Source organism: Pectinophora gossypiella, chromosome 3 (genome assembly GCF_024362695.1).
Source record: "Pectinophora gossypiella chromosome 3, ilPecGoss1.1, whole genome shotgun sequence".
Lineage (NCBI taxonomy): Eukaryota > Metazoa > Arthropoda > Insecta > Lepidoptera > Gelechiidae > Pectinophora > Pectinophora gossypiella.
In genome coordinates this window covers 10,570,547-10,588,264 of record NC_065406.1, presented here as the reverse complement: position 1 = coordinate 10,588,264, position 17,718 = coordinate 10,570,547, and the positions used below count along the sequence as shown (strand labels likewise).

Below are 17,718 nucleotides of genomic sequence, written 5' to 3'. Positions count from 1 at the left end.
GTGAGTAAAGTAAAGAAGGTCATCGATATGTATTATCAGAAACCGAATTACTAAATCCAAGACACTCAATAAGTCACTCTCTATCTAATTTTGTCCCGCGTAACGTGTCCGTTGAGCGGTCCAACCAAAAGTGTCCCCGCTCTTGTTTTGTTTTACATTCGCGGCGTTATTCCCACTTCCGGTCCCGCCTTTAGTAAATACTTACTTTGATTTATGAATTAACTAGTTATTTTACCTCCTCACTGATAAATATTACGTAATGATTTTATTTAATAATATTTTAAAACATTAAAATATTATTGCAATGCAACGGCTTTAATTTAGAGATTAAAAGTCTATTATTGTACATTGATCGTATGACTGACATGACAGTCAGCACAAATCCCATCTTTTACCAACTTCTAACTTCCGCCCCACAGACTATTAATGCTAGAACATACGAAATTCATCTGTAAAATAAGAAACCCATGTAACATTTTCCCAAGATCATGACACTCGGCCATCCGACTCCGTGCTCTCTCCGGAGCACTTTAGGCATATACATAATCCATAGGTATGTACATAAAAGAATATTTAAGTTTATAGCATAACATTTATTACTCTCCATAACATTCAGTTTAGTACATTAAATATAACCATAACACTAAGAAATATTTAAGAGATATTATTATTATTATTATTTTTTTAATATATATCATGACACTCGAAACGAACAAATTGTGTAAATATCATTAATTACCATTTCAAAAATAAAAACATCATCATCAATCTTATCTCCAATGCAAATGTTTACTGAATTTTTCAAACAAAATATTTACTTATATCAAACTCTAGTCTTATTATATTAAACTAAAAACAGTTTATACGTTATATTAATCTGATACGAGCATACAATATTTACTCTGTAACGTTATGATCTGAATCACTTTCTCCTACATCAGAGCTAGAATTACTCACAACTTCTAAAGATTTAAAATGAATCCAAGGTCTCATCCGATCAGCTGACACTACAGTATCGTAAGGCCTTTTCTTACTAAATCCCGACACGTCAGATATCTGATATCTATCATTACCTAAACTTTTAATAACTTTGAATGGACCGATGAACTTGGGTAATAACTTTTTACTTTTCCCGTCGTTTATAAAGCTAACCTTAGTGATTTTCACCAAGTCACCTTCTTTGTACATTCGAGCTGGCTTCCGGTTCATATCAAAAGCTTCTTTTTGTTTGTCCTGACACATTTTAATATTGTCACTAGCTTCTCTACGCATTTTTGCTCGATCATCAATGTGTGTTATATCTGTAGTGCTTGTATCTGTCATGGCACTATGTAGTTTATTCTCAGAAGGATTGCTTAACTTTATCCCAAACAGTAGCTCTGAAGGAGCCTTCTTTGTAGATGCATTAACTGTGTTATTAATGCCCCATTGAATTTTACTTAATTGATTGTCCCAATCACGTTCATCATTATTATAATTTTGCGTGGATAGTGCTGCAAGTATAGTCTGGTTGAATCTTTCAGCCTGGCCATTGGCTCGAGGACAAGCCACCGCGTTTAGAATATGCTTAATTCCACTAGCTGCACAATATGATCTAAATTGAGCAGAAGTAAATGCAGATCCACGATCGGAAATAATTCTCGTAGGAGTGCCAAAGTCGGTAAAAATGCTTTCTAATACTTTTAGAACCGTTCTACTTTTTGTGTCCTTAACGGGTCTTGCAAAAAGATATTTGGTGAACCCGTCAACTACTGTCAATATGTAATTGTTTCCCCGTTTGCTTTTCACAAAAGGTCCAAGATGATCAACGTGAATCGTATGAAACGGAATGTCTTTCTTCTCGATAGGATGTAAATGTCCACTTCGAGTTTTCGACTCAGTGTCCTTGTTATAAGCACACTCTATGCAAGCGGAAACGTACTTCTTAACGAAGTGTCGTAGCTTGGGAAACCAATATTGACTTTTAATCCGTTCTAGCGTTTTTGAAAAACCAAAATGGCCAATATTATCATGGTTAATTTTACATACTTGCCAACGAGCACTCCGTGGAACTACTAAACGTAATTGGTCATCCACCTTCCTGTAGACGAGATGATCCTTAATCGTATAATTTTTTTTAATGTCCTTAGACTCATCATCTGTATCGGGTTTCAAAATCTTAGAAATTCTCAATATCTCGGCGTCGGCTAATTGCAAAGTGTGTAGCCAATTCTCCGAAGTGATCTTTAACACATGTGGAAAATCGTCAACCTCTCGGTTTGCATCAACCCCATCTAAACTAAATAAGGGATTTCTACTTAGAGCATCGACGTGATTCATACGACATCCTGGGCGATACTCTATATCGAAATCAAACTCACTTATCTGAAGCCACCATCTAGCGATCCGAGGTATCAAGTCCCTTTTTGTCAATGTATGTCTCAATGCACTGCAGTCAGTATAAATAATGAACTTGGACCCCAATAAATAACATCGAAACTTTTTAAGTGAACAAACAACCGCAAGAGTCTCCAATTCATAAGAATGAAGATGCCTTTCTTCTGCAGTTGTCTGTCGACTAAAATACGCAACTGGCTTAAGTACCCTAGGGTTACTTTGCCACTGCATTAATATGCCGCCTAAACCATGAGAGCTGGCGTCTGTGTGTAGCTCTGTTTCCAGCTTTGAATCATACAAAGCTAAAACAGGTCTTTCTACCAATTTTTGCTTCAGACTGTCGAACGCTGTTTTTTGCAAATGTGTCCATTGCCAGGGAGTTTTCTGCTTTAGTAACATGGTCAAGGGTCTCGCTATTTCACCAAAACCTTGGACAAATTTTCGGAAATAACTGGCCAACCCTAAAAACTGTCTTACGTCATGGACATTCTTGGGTTCTGGAAAATCTTTAACAGCCGTAATTTTTCGTTCACCTGGCTTAATACCTTGAGACGAAATCTCGTACCCCAAATATTCAATCTGTGTGTCAAAAAAGCTACACTTTGGCAATTTCAACGTCAACCCAGCACTTTGAAGCAATTGAAGTACAATCTCCAGTCTCTGAAATCCTTCTTCTATTGACGCTGATGGAATGAGAAGATCGTCCATGTATGCAAAAGCTGATGTAAATCTTCGTGAACCAAGAACTCTATTCATCATTTTTTGAAACACGGCTGGAGCATTAGCCAACCCAAACGGCATTCTCTTGAACTCATAATGTCCGTCTGGGGTAACAAATGCAGTCAAATGACGACTGCCTTTTTCCATCGGAATCTGATAATATCCTGATGCCAGGTCTAATGTGATGAAAAAGACATTACCACTCAAATTCGAGATTTGATCGTCTATTAGGGGTAGTGGATATTTATCCTTTACGGTTTTAGCATTTAAAGCTCTAAAATCAATACATAACCGCGCTTCTCCTGACTTTTTTTTTACTAGAATAACCGGACTCGCATAATTTGATTGAGACTCCTGAACTATATCATTTTGAACCAATTCATCTACTATATCTCGAACTTTCTCCCGTTCATGTACAGACATACGATATGGTCGGTAAATGACTGGTCTTGTATCATTTAATTCAATTGTCATTTCGGCTTGTCTGGTACAACCCAACTCCCCTAGATTACTCGCAAAACAAGACCGATACTTTTCTAAAAGCCGGTGTAGTCTCTCCTGATCTGACATACACAAATCACGGTTTACTTTAATCGCCGATTTATCCAAAGGTGGTGGGGTTGACTTATTCAGATCAATCTTATTGACTTGTACAATATTTCTCTCAATAACAGGTGTTACCCTGGCCAACAACATATCTCGTTTAAAATTCACAACTCCGTCCGTAAATACCGACACAAATACGAATCCAACTCCGTTTACCAAACTATAACATCCTCGATGAAAATGATACTCTTGGTTCGGAGATAAATTAGTATTACCATCTGCATAAATGTCACCAGTGAAAGGTTCATCAGTGTAAACTTCTAATATTCCTCCTTTATCTATGGCAGTTTCATGTCGAATATAAAGTTTAAAAGCTTTATCATTGTTGCAAGAAAAATCATTTTCATCTGTAGGGCTATTATAAAAGAAAAGGTTATCTTTGTCTTTTAAAACAGTAATAGACGACATTTCTGTAAAATTTTGCCCAATTAAGACAGCAGTCTGTAAAAGATCATCGTTAACAACTAAAAATTCTAACTGTGTTTCTACTTCATCTACTCTTATAAAAGCAATTGTCTTAGAAATCGGACTAACAATTGAATTCCCAAACCCCCTAATAATCGGCAAACTACCTTTGCTCTCCTTTAACCCTAAATTTCTAGCATCAGATGAACGGATAAGACTAACGTCACTTCCAAAATCAACATATGTTTGTAAAGCAATGCCATCAATAATCATGGTTTTATAAAACTTCTTATTGGTTACAGGAATATTCGCCAGTAATTGTATCGGTTGTGATGTTTCCTGTACGCGTTTCAGTCTTGTCTGTCCGTCACTTTCTTGTTCTATATTCTGTGGTAAATCTACTACTATTTTCAATGTCTTTTTATCCATAGTGGAATTATAAGACATGAGAGGTTTTCTAGAACACAACGCAAGATCATGACCGATACGATTACAAATGCGACATCTAACAATGGGTTTTGGACAGGCTGCAAAAGCATGTCCATTTTCTCGGCAGTTGTAACACTGAATCAAAGCTTTAGAATAATTGGTGCCACCATTACGATTAGGAAATTGATTATTAGGATTACGCTGATCTCTCCTTCCCGATTGACTTACACCAGCCCGTGGCCAGACGTCTCTAGTCTTCTGCGAAACCAAGTACAGTAATAAATCTTCTGGCTCTTTACATTGTAAGGCCTGTGCACCATTTCTAACCGTCACATCTGTGATTCCATGAACGACGCAGTCGACAGCTTTTTGTCCTGTAATCTCACAACGGCCAAGTAACGTTAACTTTTCGTAAAAATACTCCTTCAAACCTTCATTGGGTCGAGTCACCCGTGCCAACATCTCTTCTAGTAATTTCCCATAATTTTCGTCGCTGGGAAAGGCTTTACAAAGTTTCAGTTGCCATTGTTCCCAAGTATAATTAACACTAGATAATGACTCGTACCATTTCTTTGCCAATCCTGTCAACTTTTGAAGGGAAAAATGAATCGTTGCTTTTTCATCCCAGCCATATATATTTTTGCATTCATTTACTTTGCTTAACCATCTATCAACATTCTGCGACTTGTTATTAGGGTCAAACTCAGGGACAACATTGTTGTGATGACTAGGTAAATTATTCACACTAGACCTACTGGATTCTGCACGTAACGATACTATAATTTGCATTAATTCCTCTTTTGTAAGTCCATCAGTAGCTGTTTTCAGACTTTTCGTGGGTATCTCTTCTTCAGAGTCCGATGAAATCACCATAGGTCTCCGTCTCTTGCGGCCTCTACGGCCAGTGACAGTTTCAGTATTCATTCTGAAACAGTTTTTCCTTCCTTTATTACGTTATCTTCCATCTTTTTTTTTTTTTATCTCTATTAAAACATTTGGAAAATAAAACCGGTACTTTTGCAGATAAATAAAATATATCTACACTTTACACATCATTTTCATTCAAGAATCTCCTACAACCTACTCTATTCTATCTCATACAAGATATTTAAAATTCGTTGTCGTTTAGTTCCTACAAACTTTGTCTATTCTGTTCAGTATTTGATCTCATTTATGACATTGAAATTAATTGTCGTTAAGAGTTTCTACAAACTCTACTCTATTCTGTGTCCTACACGACTTACATTAATATTCTTTGTCATTAGAGTTCCTACAAACTCTATTCCGCTCTATCACCTAAATGACACTACAATGTTATCCATTGACATTTGAGTTCCTACAAACTCTATCTTATACTGTCACCTACATGACATTGCTATCCTTTGACATTATAATTCTTATAAATTCTATTCTATTCTGTCATCTACATGACATTAATATTCTTTGTCATTAGAGTTCCTACAAACTCTATTCTATTCTGTCAACTACATGACATTGCTATCCATTGACATTCGAGTGCCTACAAACTCTATTTTATTCTGTCACCTACATGACATTGCTATCCATTGACATTCGACTCCCTACAAACTCTATTTTATTCTGTCACCTACATGACATTGCTATCCATTGACATTCGAGTTCCTACAAACTCTATTTTATTCTGTCACCTACATGACATTGCTATCCATCGACATTCGAGTTCCTACAAACTCTATTTTATTCTGTCACCTACATGACATTGCTATCCATCGACATTCGAGTTCCTACAAACTCTCTGTATATTATTTTAAAATAAACATTCAATTTTGTAAAACACCATTCACTCCCTATAAATATTCTGTATGTCACAACACAAATAATGATTATACTTTCAACTGCAAATTGTAAAGTAGCATTCACTTCAGTCAAATGCAATTAGTGGCACTATCAGTTGAAACTTTCAATCGATTTTGTAAGGGCCATCAACATAGCCGAATTTTCGAGTAAAATTAGTATGGAACCCAAACTTGTAAAATTTTCATCAGCAAAATTTATTAACAGGGACTTAGAGAAATTGTGTCCGTAATTTTTTTTAAAACATTTAAACAGCTTAAAAATAAACTTGGTATTTATATTATGTTTCGTTTTATATAGAAAATACCTGGGTACTTTCAACGAGAAATCTTCGGTAAAAATTAATAATAATAAGTAAATAAATGTGTACTATCTCATCACTTCTATAACATATAGGTATAAGTTATACGTAAATTCACGGCCACAACTTCTACCGAAGTCAACACAAACAAACATTTCAAAAATTATTACTGTAAAATTCTTGCGTAAAGGAATATACCAAGATAAATGTATCATAATGGCGCCAAAACGAAATAAACACTGCTGTTTTTCATTGTTTCGTGAAAGGTTTCACTGTCAAATTACTTGTAAAACATGTACATATACATGAATTCATGCCCACAACTCCCAACGGAGTAGACACAACATTAAACAAACATTTCTAAAATTATCAATGCAAAATACTTGCGTAAAAATCATAATGGCGCCAAAACGAAATCCAATGAATGAGTAATTGTAACCATAGTACTCACATCACAATCAATCCTTGTCCACTTTGTGGGTTGTAACGTGGGCTCACTGATTAACACTTCTGAATTATCAGAAACCGAATTACTAAATCCAAGACACTCAATAAGTCACTCTCTATCTAATTTTGTCCCGCGTAACGTGTCCGTTGAGCGGTCCAACCAAAAGTGTCCCCGCTCTTGTTTTGTTTTACATTCGCGGCGTTATTCCCACTTCCGGTCCCGCCTTTAGTAAATACTTACTTTGATTTATGAATTAACTAGTTATTTTACCTCCTCACTGATAAATATTACGTAATGATTTTATTTAATAATATTTTAAAACATTAAAATATTATTGCAATGCAACGGCTTTAATTTAGAGATTAAAAGTCTATTATTGTACATTGATCGTATGACTGACATGACAGTCAGCACAAATCCCATCTTTTACCAACTTCTAACTTCCGCCCCACAGACTATTAATGCTAGAACATACGAAATTCATCTGTAAAATAAGAAACCCATGTAACATTTTCCCAAGATCATGACAGTATGAATCCGTCGCTTTTTAGTAGTCATTCAGATTTGGTCGGATAACCAGCCGTTGTTTACATATTTTGGTTTTTTGTTTATATTTACTTAATGCGTAACATTTGAAGCTCAATATTTTCACCATATATTTTTGACTAAAGGCACAAGATTTTGGTTTACACCTACACATCTGGGATTGTGCCAGTTCCTTGTATTTTGCCGTCAAAGTTATGACACCATCGTTTTTACTTTTAGCAAGATTATTCAAAAACGCATGCATGAACATTTTTGAAACTTTGTATGGTTATTATTAGCGTCAAGAAAGACCGAATACAGTTTTCAGCGAAGTTATGCCTTGTCTCATTTAGGCGCTGCGATGTTTTTTCGGGTTTTCATAAAACCGCGATAACTTGAAAACTATAAATATTTTCTAAAATCTAATTGGGGCACAAAGGGGCACACATTAAGAGCTACTCGCGTATGTTTATTCTACAGGGGCACATGCAATGGTTTTAGAGATATACTATTCATCAAAACGTTACTCCAGCAGGAAATGCAATATCTCGAAAATCTGAAGGGGCACAGATTTTATTTTTGGGGGCACATTTTGGCACACATATAAGCTATCTGGCCATGCACAGTTTTTCTCTCTCCGATCATTCGTTTAGAATTTTCCTGCTAGAAAAACGTTACCCCAGCAAGAATCGTTTTTTCGATTTTTTTTCGAAACGACAGGGGGCACACATTTTTTATGTGGGGGCACATTTACAGCAGATAAGGCACCAACTATACGTTCTACTCATATAACTCTAGGAGATACTTTCTTGTTGGGGTAACGCACACAAACCTCTGTTACCCTTTTTTCATAATCTCTAAAAAGTTTCAATTTTCATAATCGGGCATGTACTGGTTGAAATGGTAAAAATATTTTGAAAAAACTACTTATTTAAAATTTTAAAAATATTTTTTTTATCGAAGCAAATGGCTTTACGTCAAAATTTTTCTTACTTTTACGCCAGTATAGTTTAATATATATTATATTTTTTTTAAATACTTAATAAAATATTTTTATGCAAACTTTTTGTACTTATATGAAAGTTATTTTTATTTGCGGACGGCAGTAATTTACTTGAACGAGACATTTCAAGTGGTTAAATATGAATAATGGAACAATTTATCGTATTTTTGAAATTCTTGCAAAAAGTCATAAATATGATGTTATACTTGCGCCATTATATTATATTGCCTTACACTTACGGCTCAATTTGCTTACTGGCAAAAGGCTGAAACGAAAAATAATCTTTTTATTCCGTCAAAACGCAACGACAACAACAACTACAGCCACATCTTTAACACATACATTCTTAAAAAGTTTCGTTTTAAATTACAGTGTCGACGATATAGTTCTAAACATTGACTTGGCGCCAACATTCCTGGATATGGGCGGGGTGGAGCCTCCAGCACACATGGACGGACGGTCGCTCCTGCCGCTGTTGCAACCACGACGACGAAGACAAGCAACTGCTCATTGGCCAGATACTTTCCTTGTGGAAAGGTAGACAAAATTTACTATCATCTCCCTAGCGTTATTCCGTCTATCACTGGCACCGGTTACCTAACCAAAAGGTGCGATAGGTGCTGTTTTTCAGCAAAGCAACTGCCCGTCTGATCTACCATCCCACGAAGGAAAAACTAGCCATTATAGGTAAGTTAGGTCACATTCCTCCGAAACGCAATTCTTGGGAATGTGGTTTTCCTCACGATGTTTCCCTTCACCGCTGAACAAGTGATAATCACTTATCAAAACATAAATTTAAAAATGAACTCAAAAATGGGATTCGAACTTTCGACCTCACAGTCAGATTCAACGGTTCATTCCAGCTGGGCTACCACGGTTGCTTAGTAAAAAAAGATTGAATATGTCAATGGATTACCTAAGTTTAAAACCTACCTACTTTATTCTTCTAATACTTTTTATAACCGTTGTAGCATATTTTTACATTATTTCTATGCATTTAATAGACCCTTTGAAGCGGGCAAAAATTATCTGCTCACAACAATATAAACTACTAACAAAAAAAATCTAAGTCTGAAATAATATATTGAATTAGAAATATTGATGAAAAATTAAAATGTTTTCAGTTCGGGTCGGCGAGAGACGCAAGCGCACCTATCGCTGAAGTATAGCCGCGGAATGAACAGCGATCGTGTGACCACCGCCCACCCGGAGGTTTCCTCCGAGAGTGGAGACTTCGATGACTCGGACGACGACTTTTTAGAGCCTGATGATGACGACGATGATGTATGCTGTTAAAATTATTATAGAAACTATACTAGAACTATTAAGACTGGCCTACTTTAGTAGGTCAGGTTTTATTAATTTTAGGTTTTATCAAATGTAGGAATAACATGAACCTTGATCCTTTCGATAATGAAATCGTGGCCGGAAGTGGCGGGTTGCAGGCTGAATACCCGATTATCCGAAAGTCAAATGATCTGTGTTTCAGAAGGCACGTTAAGCGGTCGGTCCCGGCTACTATTACTAAGTAACTAATTATGTAATCGTTATGTGCGAGGAGAGAGGTCGATCATTGGTCTCACAATCCTGCATCATGGTGCAGCATTTCGGCTTGGTAAAAGTGTTCAGGACAGCAGCCAACCAGTGGTCAGACTTTTCTAACCATCCACTGCAAATTTTATATACAAAATAACTTACAGGACAGCACAGAAGCGGATACAATTGAACCCAAATCTTCTGAGCCGCTGGTCACCAATGAGAGCCACAATCCCGTGTTAGAGGCAAGCCTGGAAAAGGTTCTGGACTCTGAAGATGCCAGCATCAACAGCCAGCCTAACTTCCTCAACCCTGGTGGCGCTAAGATAGACCGTGAGTATGAAAAAAGATTATGTTATATATTGTTCTTTTATAAAGAAAAAGAAATACATACAGGTAAAGGTAAGAATGACAACCAAGTTAGAACGTTCTTGTATCAGGTTATGGAAGCCGCTCTTAGGGCAAGCCTGAAGTCGACAAAACGTTTGATGCTATTGTTAAGTCATATAATGTCCTTTTACATTACAAAACTTATAATAAACATTAATACCATGGCCCAGTTCACGAATAATAGGCTACCTTATGTATTTCTTCACAATAAATGACTAAAAAGTTTGTTGGTTAAAAAAATATTTATTTACAGAAGTGCCAGATGTAAGCCTAGTGAATGGAAAAGCGGCTCGGTTGGCTGCAGAGTGCTCCAAGGCAGAGCTACGAGCACCATGCTCCGCTGGTCGAAAATGGAAGTGCGTCCTTGTCAATGGAAGGTGGCGTCGGCATAAGTGCAAATATGAGGTAAGAAATAACTTCAATTTAGTCTTCTTATAAGTATATGTACTGTTATCTTTATTAAAAGTGTTTCAATTTGTGTCTTTATTCCACAGCCGGATATCAACGTTCCACAACCAAAAATGAGCACAAAGAAATGCGCTTGCTTTACACCCAGTGGACTTGTCTATACTAGACTGGAAACCGACGGCACAATTGCCAGAAGACCCATCGATGCTCAAAAGGAAAACAACAATCGAACTCGCAGGTCCATAGACAACGACGTATATGAACCTAATACCGTCGATAGTATCCTAAAAGAAAACCCAAGTATCGGTCATCTAAGCTTCAAAAATGATCCGTACAATGAATTAGAAGATAGCGACACAAAGGATAAAATAGAAAGACTAATTAAAGAAACAGAAGCTTTTCTAGAAGCTTATGAACGTACCAAAGATAACATAGAACATAAGAGAACTAAGCGGCGTGCACAACACATTAATCATAACAAACATAAACATAGGAATGATGCTGTTACTAACAATAACGAATCTTCGTTGGAATGCAAAATAGAAAAAGACGGTCAAGTTAACTGTTCTCAGGTTATTTACAATGACTTGAAAGCTTGGCATACAAATAGACTGAGTTTAGAAGACCAAATAAGACAATTAAGGACAAAGTTAGAAGACTTAAAAGAAATCAAGAGACATTTGAAAACTGCAAAACCGGCATTGGATGCACAAACTGTGCCACCGCTATATATAAATAACCATCTACATAATACAACTGTGACACATGATCACAACAGCACCAAGGAGCACATCAGAAAAAGTAGAATTCACAGACTGAAACCAAAACACAGAAATATCACACTGTTTGATAAGAAATTTAGACAATCTAACGAATATGTCATGCCCACAGTGAATGCTAATACCAAAGACGATATTTTCGGCGTACAACTTAAAAATGAAACTACGACTGAAGTTATAACACAAAGTAGTACCAACGTGATGGTTGAAGAAAATATAACGCCTATTCTCGAAGAATTACCGAAACCAATTGTGACCACTATTATTACAGAAGACAACTATTACGATAAAAACGGAGAGTTGGATAAGAGCACTTTACAAAGCACTATAACTACAGAGGATGTAACCACAACAGAGTTTTCAAAGCAGTTTGAAGTGTCTAACGCAAAGCAGATAACTGACGAAGTATCTACTGATCAGGTATTACCGGTAGATTTTTCTTTAGGCTTGAATTATTTTAATTCGGCCATTGATAAAATTCTAGCAACAGAACAAACCACAGAAAGAGTAAAGGCAGAATCATCGACTGCTATTACGTCACATAAACATCAGACTTCTAAAACTTCAACTGTAACTTCAAACTTAGGACCAGCGAGACTTGATGCATCTGAGTTCGAGAATCGGAACCCTAATCGAGGAGCCACTAGTAACATAGGAATATTTGGAAAACCGGTTGATATCTTCACGAGGAGGTTGCATCCATTGTATATTGAAAACGAGGACAAACATGTATGTTATTGTGAAGAAAACAGGTTCGTAATAAACTATATTTGATATTTTTCTATGACAGTTCCTTTTTCTTATAGTTTAAATAATAAAATTGACTTTCATTTTAGGAAAACCAGAGGTCCAGGCCATGGTTACATTGAAGCTGCTCAAAAAGCAAGGGAAGAGCGCAGGAAACTCAAGGAGCAAAGACTACGCAAGAAAATGAGGAAAGCTAAGAAAAAGGTAAGTAAGCAACAAACTAACAGAGAGTGTCGGTAACCATACTGTAATATTAATTTCTCAATTTGAGTAGAATCAAATACTTACTCAAAGATATAATAAATGAATGATTTTATAATGAAATCTATTACTTTCAGGCGGAGTTAGAGCGGCTTTGTGAGTCCGAACGTATGAACTGCTTCCGTCACGACAACGACCATTGGCGCACAGCACCTTTATGGACTGCGGGACCTTTTTGCTTCTGCATGAGTGCTTCCAATAACACCTATAACTGCGTCAGAACCATCAATGCTACACATAACTTATTGTACTGCGAGTTTGTTACCGGACTGGTCACTTATTACAACTTGAGGATTGGTAAGTTTTCTTTGCATTGATCTACGACGACATATTGAACTGAAATAAATGATAATTGTCCACTATACGCACTACCTATATTATATGTGTTATAGTTATATACGACGTGTAATTATAAGCTGTATGATTTCCACAAATAAATAAAATAAAAAAGGGACGCTGAATTCTCCAAGAGTACTTTTTTACTACTTTTTCTTACCTATGTTTATCTATCTGCTTTCAGATCCCTTTGAAACACAAAATCGAGTCAAATACCTGACAAATGCAGAGAAAGATTATTTCCACAACCAATTGCAGCAACTATTGAGCTGCCGAGGTCCATCCTGTCGACGATTTTCGCATTCAAATCCTACTGGTAGGCAATTGTATGCATCTAGTGTCTTATGGGACGCAGAAAATGCGATCGACTGATGATTTTGACTTTAAAATATAATCATAAAATCGAATTTTATAACAACACGGACTGTTCTAAGACGCTTTCGAAACGTTTTTAAAGTATCAATTTTGAAAGAGATGAAATCAAATTCATATTTAATCAAATTGTTTTATCAATTCACAGGGAACAGCGAGGAAGTAGCAAGTCGACGTTATGAAAGTGAACATGTTTTCAGAGGAGAATCTGTTGGCTATAATGAAAGGTAAGTTTTAGATAAAGCCAGACAACTGTTCCTAATTTAGAACTGTTAAATTAGATTTTAATGACGAACTCTTGTTATCAGGGCTTGGCGATGGAATGGGTACGGTCGTCGGTACGCGAGGGCGCGCGAGTTGCACCGGCGTCGACACATGATGGCATTCTAGTCTACTCGAATGTAAACTACTGGATACGACAACAAAGCAGATCCTGCTTTTATTAGCGACAGCGATTCATCAAACGCGGCCAAGGGTCTCGAGATCCGGAGACACTTGACTGAGGTTAATTACTGATAGTTTTCAAATAGTTGACGACTCATAGTAATATAAGTAAACTATAAAGCATCGAATCTTGTAGGGCTTCCTATGATAATCTTTTTACTCAGTGTAAGTTTAATATTGCTTGAAGTAAGAAACAGATTCTGTGCCTGCTGTTTTTTTGTCTATCGCCCACTTAACGAAGAAAAAAGAATTTAAATCACTGCCTAAACATAATTTTGTATTTCAACAAAATCAATGTTTTACAGTTTTTGTCTCCTTCAATGGAAGTGTCTGTTCTATTTCTAAACCACATTCATTCCTGTATTATTTTTCTTCCCTTTTGACATTCTGTAGATGGTATATTTCTAGCTTTAACTGAACAAATATTTATATTATAGCATTGTATAAATTTGTATGCAACCTTTGAAGATTGTAAGCATCGAAGTTTTTTTGTAGATGTATTATGAATGATATTACAATTCAGATGTCTGTAGTACACTAGCTATCTAGTAGAGGTTATAAAAGTGATATTACTGTTGCCATTGTGATGATATGTGTATTGGTTTTAATAATAAAAATGTTAAAAAGTATTTCGTGTAGCCTGTTTATTCTAACATCCTTGTACAAATAACAACTTTAAATGTCTAATACATTATCAAGATCACCATCATCACACAAAGTAAATAATTCTTGATTTTTCTTTTGACTCTGAAAATTATCTTTATTCAAGCTAAGTGACATATCACTTTCATCATTATCTTCAAATTCTTCATCAACATATTGTGCCCATTTGGAAGTGCTGCTAACTTTTTGTAGAGCAAGCATTGGTGGAACAGTTTTCTGATCGTTAACTGGCAATTGCGTGTTTTCCTTTACTAGTTCATGTTCAATAAAATAATTACTAGGTAAGTACTTCTTTACTTCTGGTTCAGTAGTAGCAAGATATTTAGTTTCTGAGTGCATCATTGTTATAGAAGCAAGATCATCACCATCATTATCATAAACTGGATTACTAGTATTACTATTTACATTGGATTGTGAGTCATCAGTCTGTTTTTTAGAATTAGAATTCCATAAAGGTGTACGCAATACGGGAGTTTTAAAATTAGTCCTCTTTCTTTTTTTGGGCATTTCAAAAACAACCTCAGTATTGTTTAGATACATAGTTGCTTCGGGAACTGATTCAGTAACCTCTTCACTATCATCAATATATTTTGACCATTTACTGTTTGTTTGTGACTTACTTGTTTTAACATCACATTCTTCAATATGAGTATTATCTTCAATAAATTCTTCTTCATCATCTGAATCCAATCTTTTCGTCTCCTTTAGTTCATCCATTTCCCCTCTAATTCCATTCAGTTTCTGAACATGCAAACGGCAATCTTTGGCGGTACCAATTCCATAATGTCTTTTGACTGATTGTTTTGCTGCACACATTTTACATTCCCATTTATTTGACTTTTTGGTTTGATGAACCTGAAAAATTTAATTAACAGATAATAACAAATAAGATGCATCATAGTACATGTAATCATTCCAAAAGCAAGAAGTATTTTTTTTGTGTGAGCTTATGAGTGAAAGATAAGTAATGCCATCACTAAACGCAAAACTTTTAGTTGGTAAGTTTAAGTAATAAACCCGTGCGAATCAAAGAAATAACTCACGTTGAGAACGTGACATACCGTACCACTACAGGAGGCGGCAAGCTGATACACAGGAGTTATACATACATAGTAATTTATATAACTTACTTGAAAGACGAGACATTTGTAGCACCGAAGCACTTGAAATGTTTGAGGCATGTTTATAACGCTTTTTACTTAGTTGTCATAGGAATAATAAAGAACCAAAATTGTTAATTAAGTATAGATGATAATCACAATGAAAAATTTAATTATTTAGAATTAGATAATGGATAAACGCTGAGAGTTTATAATTGTTTACTTTTGTTTGATTGTTTTTTTTTTGTTTTGGTTTTCCCCCAAGGGTAAGGCAAAGGGAACTATGCCCATACAGCCATGTCTTACGTATTTTTTTTCTTGATGATTGATGAAATGATGAAAGATGATGATGATGATGAAACCTAAGCCCCCACTCTCGGAGTAGACTCCTACTCCGAACCCCGAAACGAATTAACTCAAAAGTCCGCATACACTTTTGAGTTATGAAGCGGCTTCCTGCCACGAAGCGAAAATAGGCAGATACACTTTGTTTATTGAATACTCCTATATAATAACACCCGCAAATGTCTTCCGACTAACTTAATGCGATCATTAACCACAAAACACCACTTCGTATTAATTATTTAGATTATTCAATGAAGAAAGCAACTGTCCCGTTCCCGTTTCCCGCCAAAAAGCCTTTTTTTTGTTTTGGTTTTCTCCGAAGGGTAAGGCAAAGGGAACTATGCCCATACAGCCATGTCTTACGTATTCTTTTTCTTGATGATTAATGAAATTATGAATGGTGATGATGATGAAACCTAAGCCCCCACCCTCGGAGTAGACTCCTACTCCGAACCCCGAAACGAATTAACTCAAAAGTCCGCATAAACTTTCGAGTTATGAAGCGGCTTCCTGCCACGAAGCGAAAATAGGCAGATACACTTTGTTCATTGAATACTCCGATATAATAACACTCGCGAATGTCTTCCGACTAACTTAATGCGATCATTAACCACAAAACACCACTTCGTATTAATTATTTACATTATTCAATGAAGAAAGCAACTGTCGCGTTCCCGTTTCCCGCCAAAAAGCCTTTGTTTGATTGACTTTTACAGTTTTTTTTAAATTATTTCTTCCTATTCACGCAGAACCAAGGCTACAGCTTTAATACAACACAACCAGCCTTTTTTGATTAATCTTTTCTTTCCTTTTATATTGTATAACATAAAAATGGTACTTTAGATTTATAAAGACCATTTGTTATATTTTATCATTGATGTTACTACTTATTTATCATAATTAAAAGACTAAGCACCGGTAGGTAAGATAAAGAACCACAGACAAGGCTGTATAAGATTGACTCTCTAAGCCTTCTTTTTTTTTATCTCTTAGCCTTCTGACAGTTCATTAAATTGAGGGAACGAAAGTTTTTCAAATTGGAAATGAATATTTTTCTTGTGTATTAGATTCATAGAGTTGTGAATAGTGTTAATACAAAGAGCAGGTAAAATTCTTTCTCAATATATTTATTTCTGAGCCACATTCATCACAGATTTTGTATAGTAAGTATCGTAATTTACAATTAGTTTGACACATCGATTAATTTATGAATACGTAAGTAGGTATAAGCTTAAAATGTTTTAAATATAAAGAAATGATTATGTGATACATACATACTGCATTATTATTATTTAGGTAGGTATGTTACGAATGACATAAGACACGTACTTAGGATAGGTCAGTGAGTTGGTGTTTTATTTTTTAAAAGAATAAATAAAGCGACCCATTGCCATAAAAACAAGAAAAAATAAATAAATATGTGTATTATTAATACGATGGTTAACATTGAAAATTTGAGCCCTCGTGATAATGCTTTGGCCTTGGTTTCTTATGTAAGTAAGTAAATATTTATAGCAATTTAAATATTAATAAGATTGGTACCTAAATCACCAATGTAAAATAATGAAAAATATATAAAAATAACTTAATTTATTAGTTAACACCCGTTTTGTTATGCCAATATTGCACAAGACTTATCAAAACATTAAAGCAACTTCATTATAATACAAACAAATGTTTAACAAAACCTA

General features: G+C 35.5%; 2 protein-coding genes across 4 annotated transcripts in view; one reads left to right on the top strand and one right to left on the bottom strand.

The window, feature by feature from the left end:
- The window catches only part of LOC126381878 (extracellular sulfatase SULF-1 homolog), a 145,351-nt gene extending 130,803 nt beyond the window's left edge, over nt 1–14,548 (top strand). For 2 of the 3 annotated variants that reach the window (XM_050031413.1, XM_050031415.1), the window contains exons 8-17: nt 9,019–9,183; nt 9,771–9,930; nt 10,347–10,515; nt 10,826–10,977; nt 11,067–12,511; nt 12,596–12,710; nt 12,845–13,064; nt 13,288–13,419; nt 13,624–13,702; nt 13,784–14,548. In XM_050031413.1, coding sequence (XP_049887370.1) covers nt 9,019–9,183; nt 9,771–9,930; nt 10,347–10,515; nt 10,826–10,977; nt 11,067–12,511; nt 12,596–12,710; nt 12,845–13,064; nt 13,288–13,419; nt 13,624–13,702; nt 13,784–13,865 — 2,719 coding nt within the window. In that variant the 3' untranslated portion in view covers nt 13,866–14,548. The remainder of the gene's footprint in view (nt 1–9,018; nt 9,184–9,770; nt 9,931–10,346; nt 10,516–10,825; nt 10,978–11,066; nt 12,512–12,595; nt 12,711–12,844; nt 13,065–13,287; nt 13,420–13,623; nt 13,703–13,783) is intronic. The other variant, XM_050031416.1, reaches the window with a different exon arrangement.
- Nucleotides 14,547–15,942, bottom strand: LOC126381884 (MRN complex-interacting protein). Its single transcript, XM_050031439.1, has 3 exons — nt 15,931–15,942; nt 15,713–15,876; nt 14,547–15,437 (listed from the first exon to the last, which is right to left on the bottom strand). The coding sequence occupies exons 2-3, from the start codon at nt 15,761–15,763 to the stop codon at nt 14,595–14,597; spliced, it is 894 nt and encodes a 297-aa protein (XP_049887396.1). The 5' UTR covers nt 15,764–15,876; nt 15,931–15,942; the 3' UTR covers nt 14,547–14,594.
- Nucleotides 15,943–17,718: the final 1,776 nt, after the last annotated feature.

Bases quoted from the DNA above. Each gene is read 5' to 3' on its own strand.
- LOC126381884 (XM_050031439.1), bottom strand. From the start codon at position 15,763: ATGCCTCAAACATTTCAAGTGCTTCGGTGCTACAAATGTCTCGTCTTT. The intron at 15,438-15,712 runs GTAAGTTATATA...TAAATTTTTCAG, and splicing joins ACAAATGTCTCGTCTTTCAA to GTTCATCAAACCAAAAAGTC.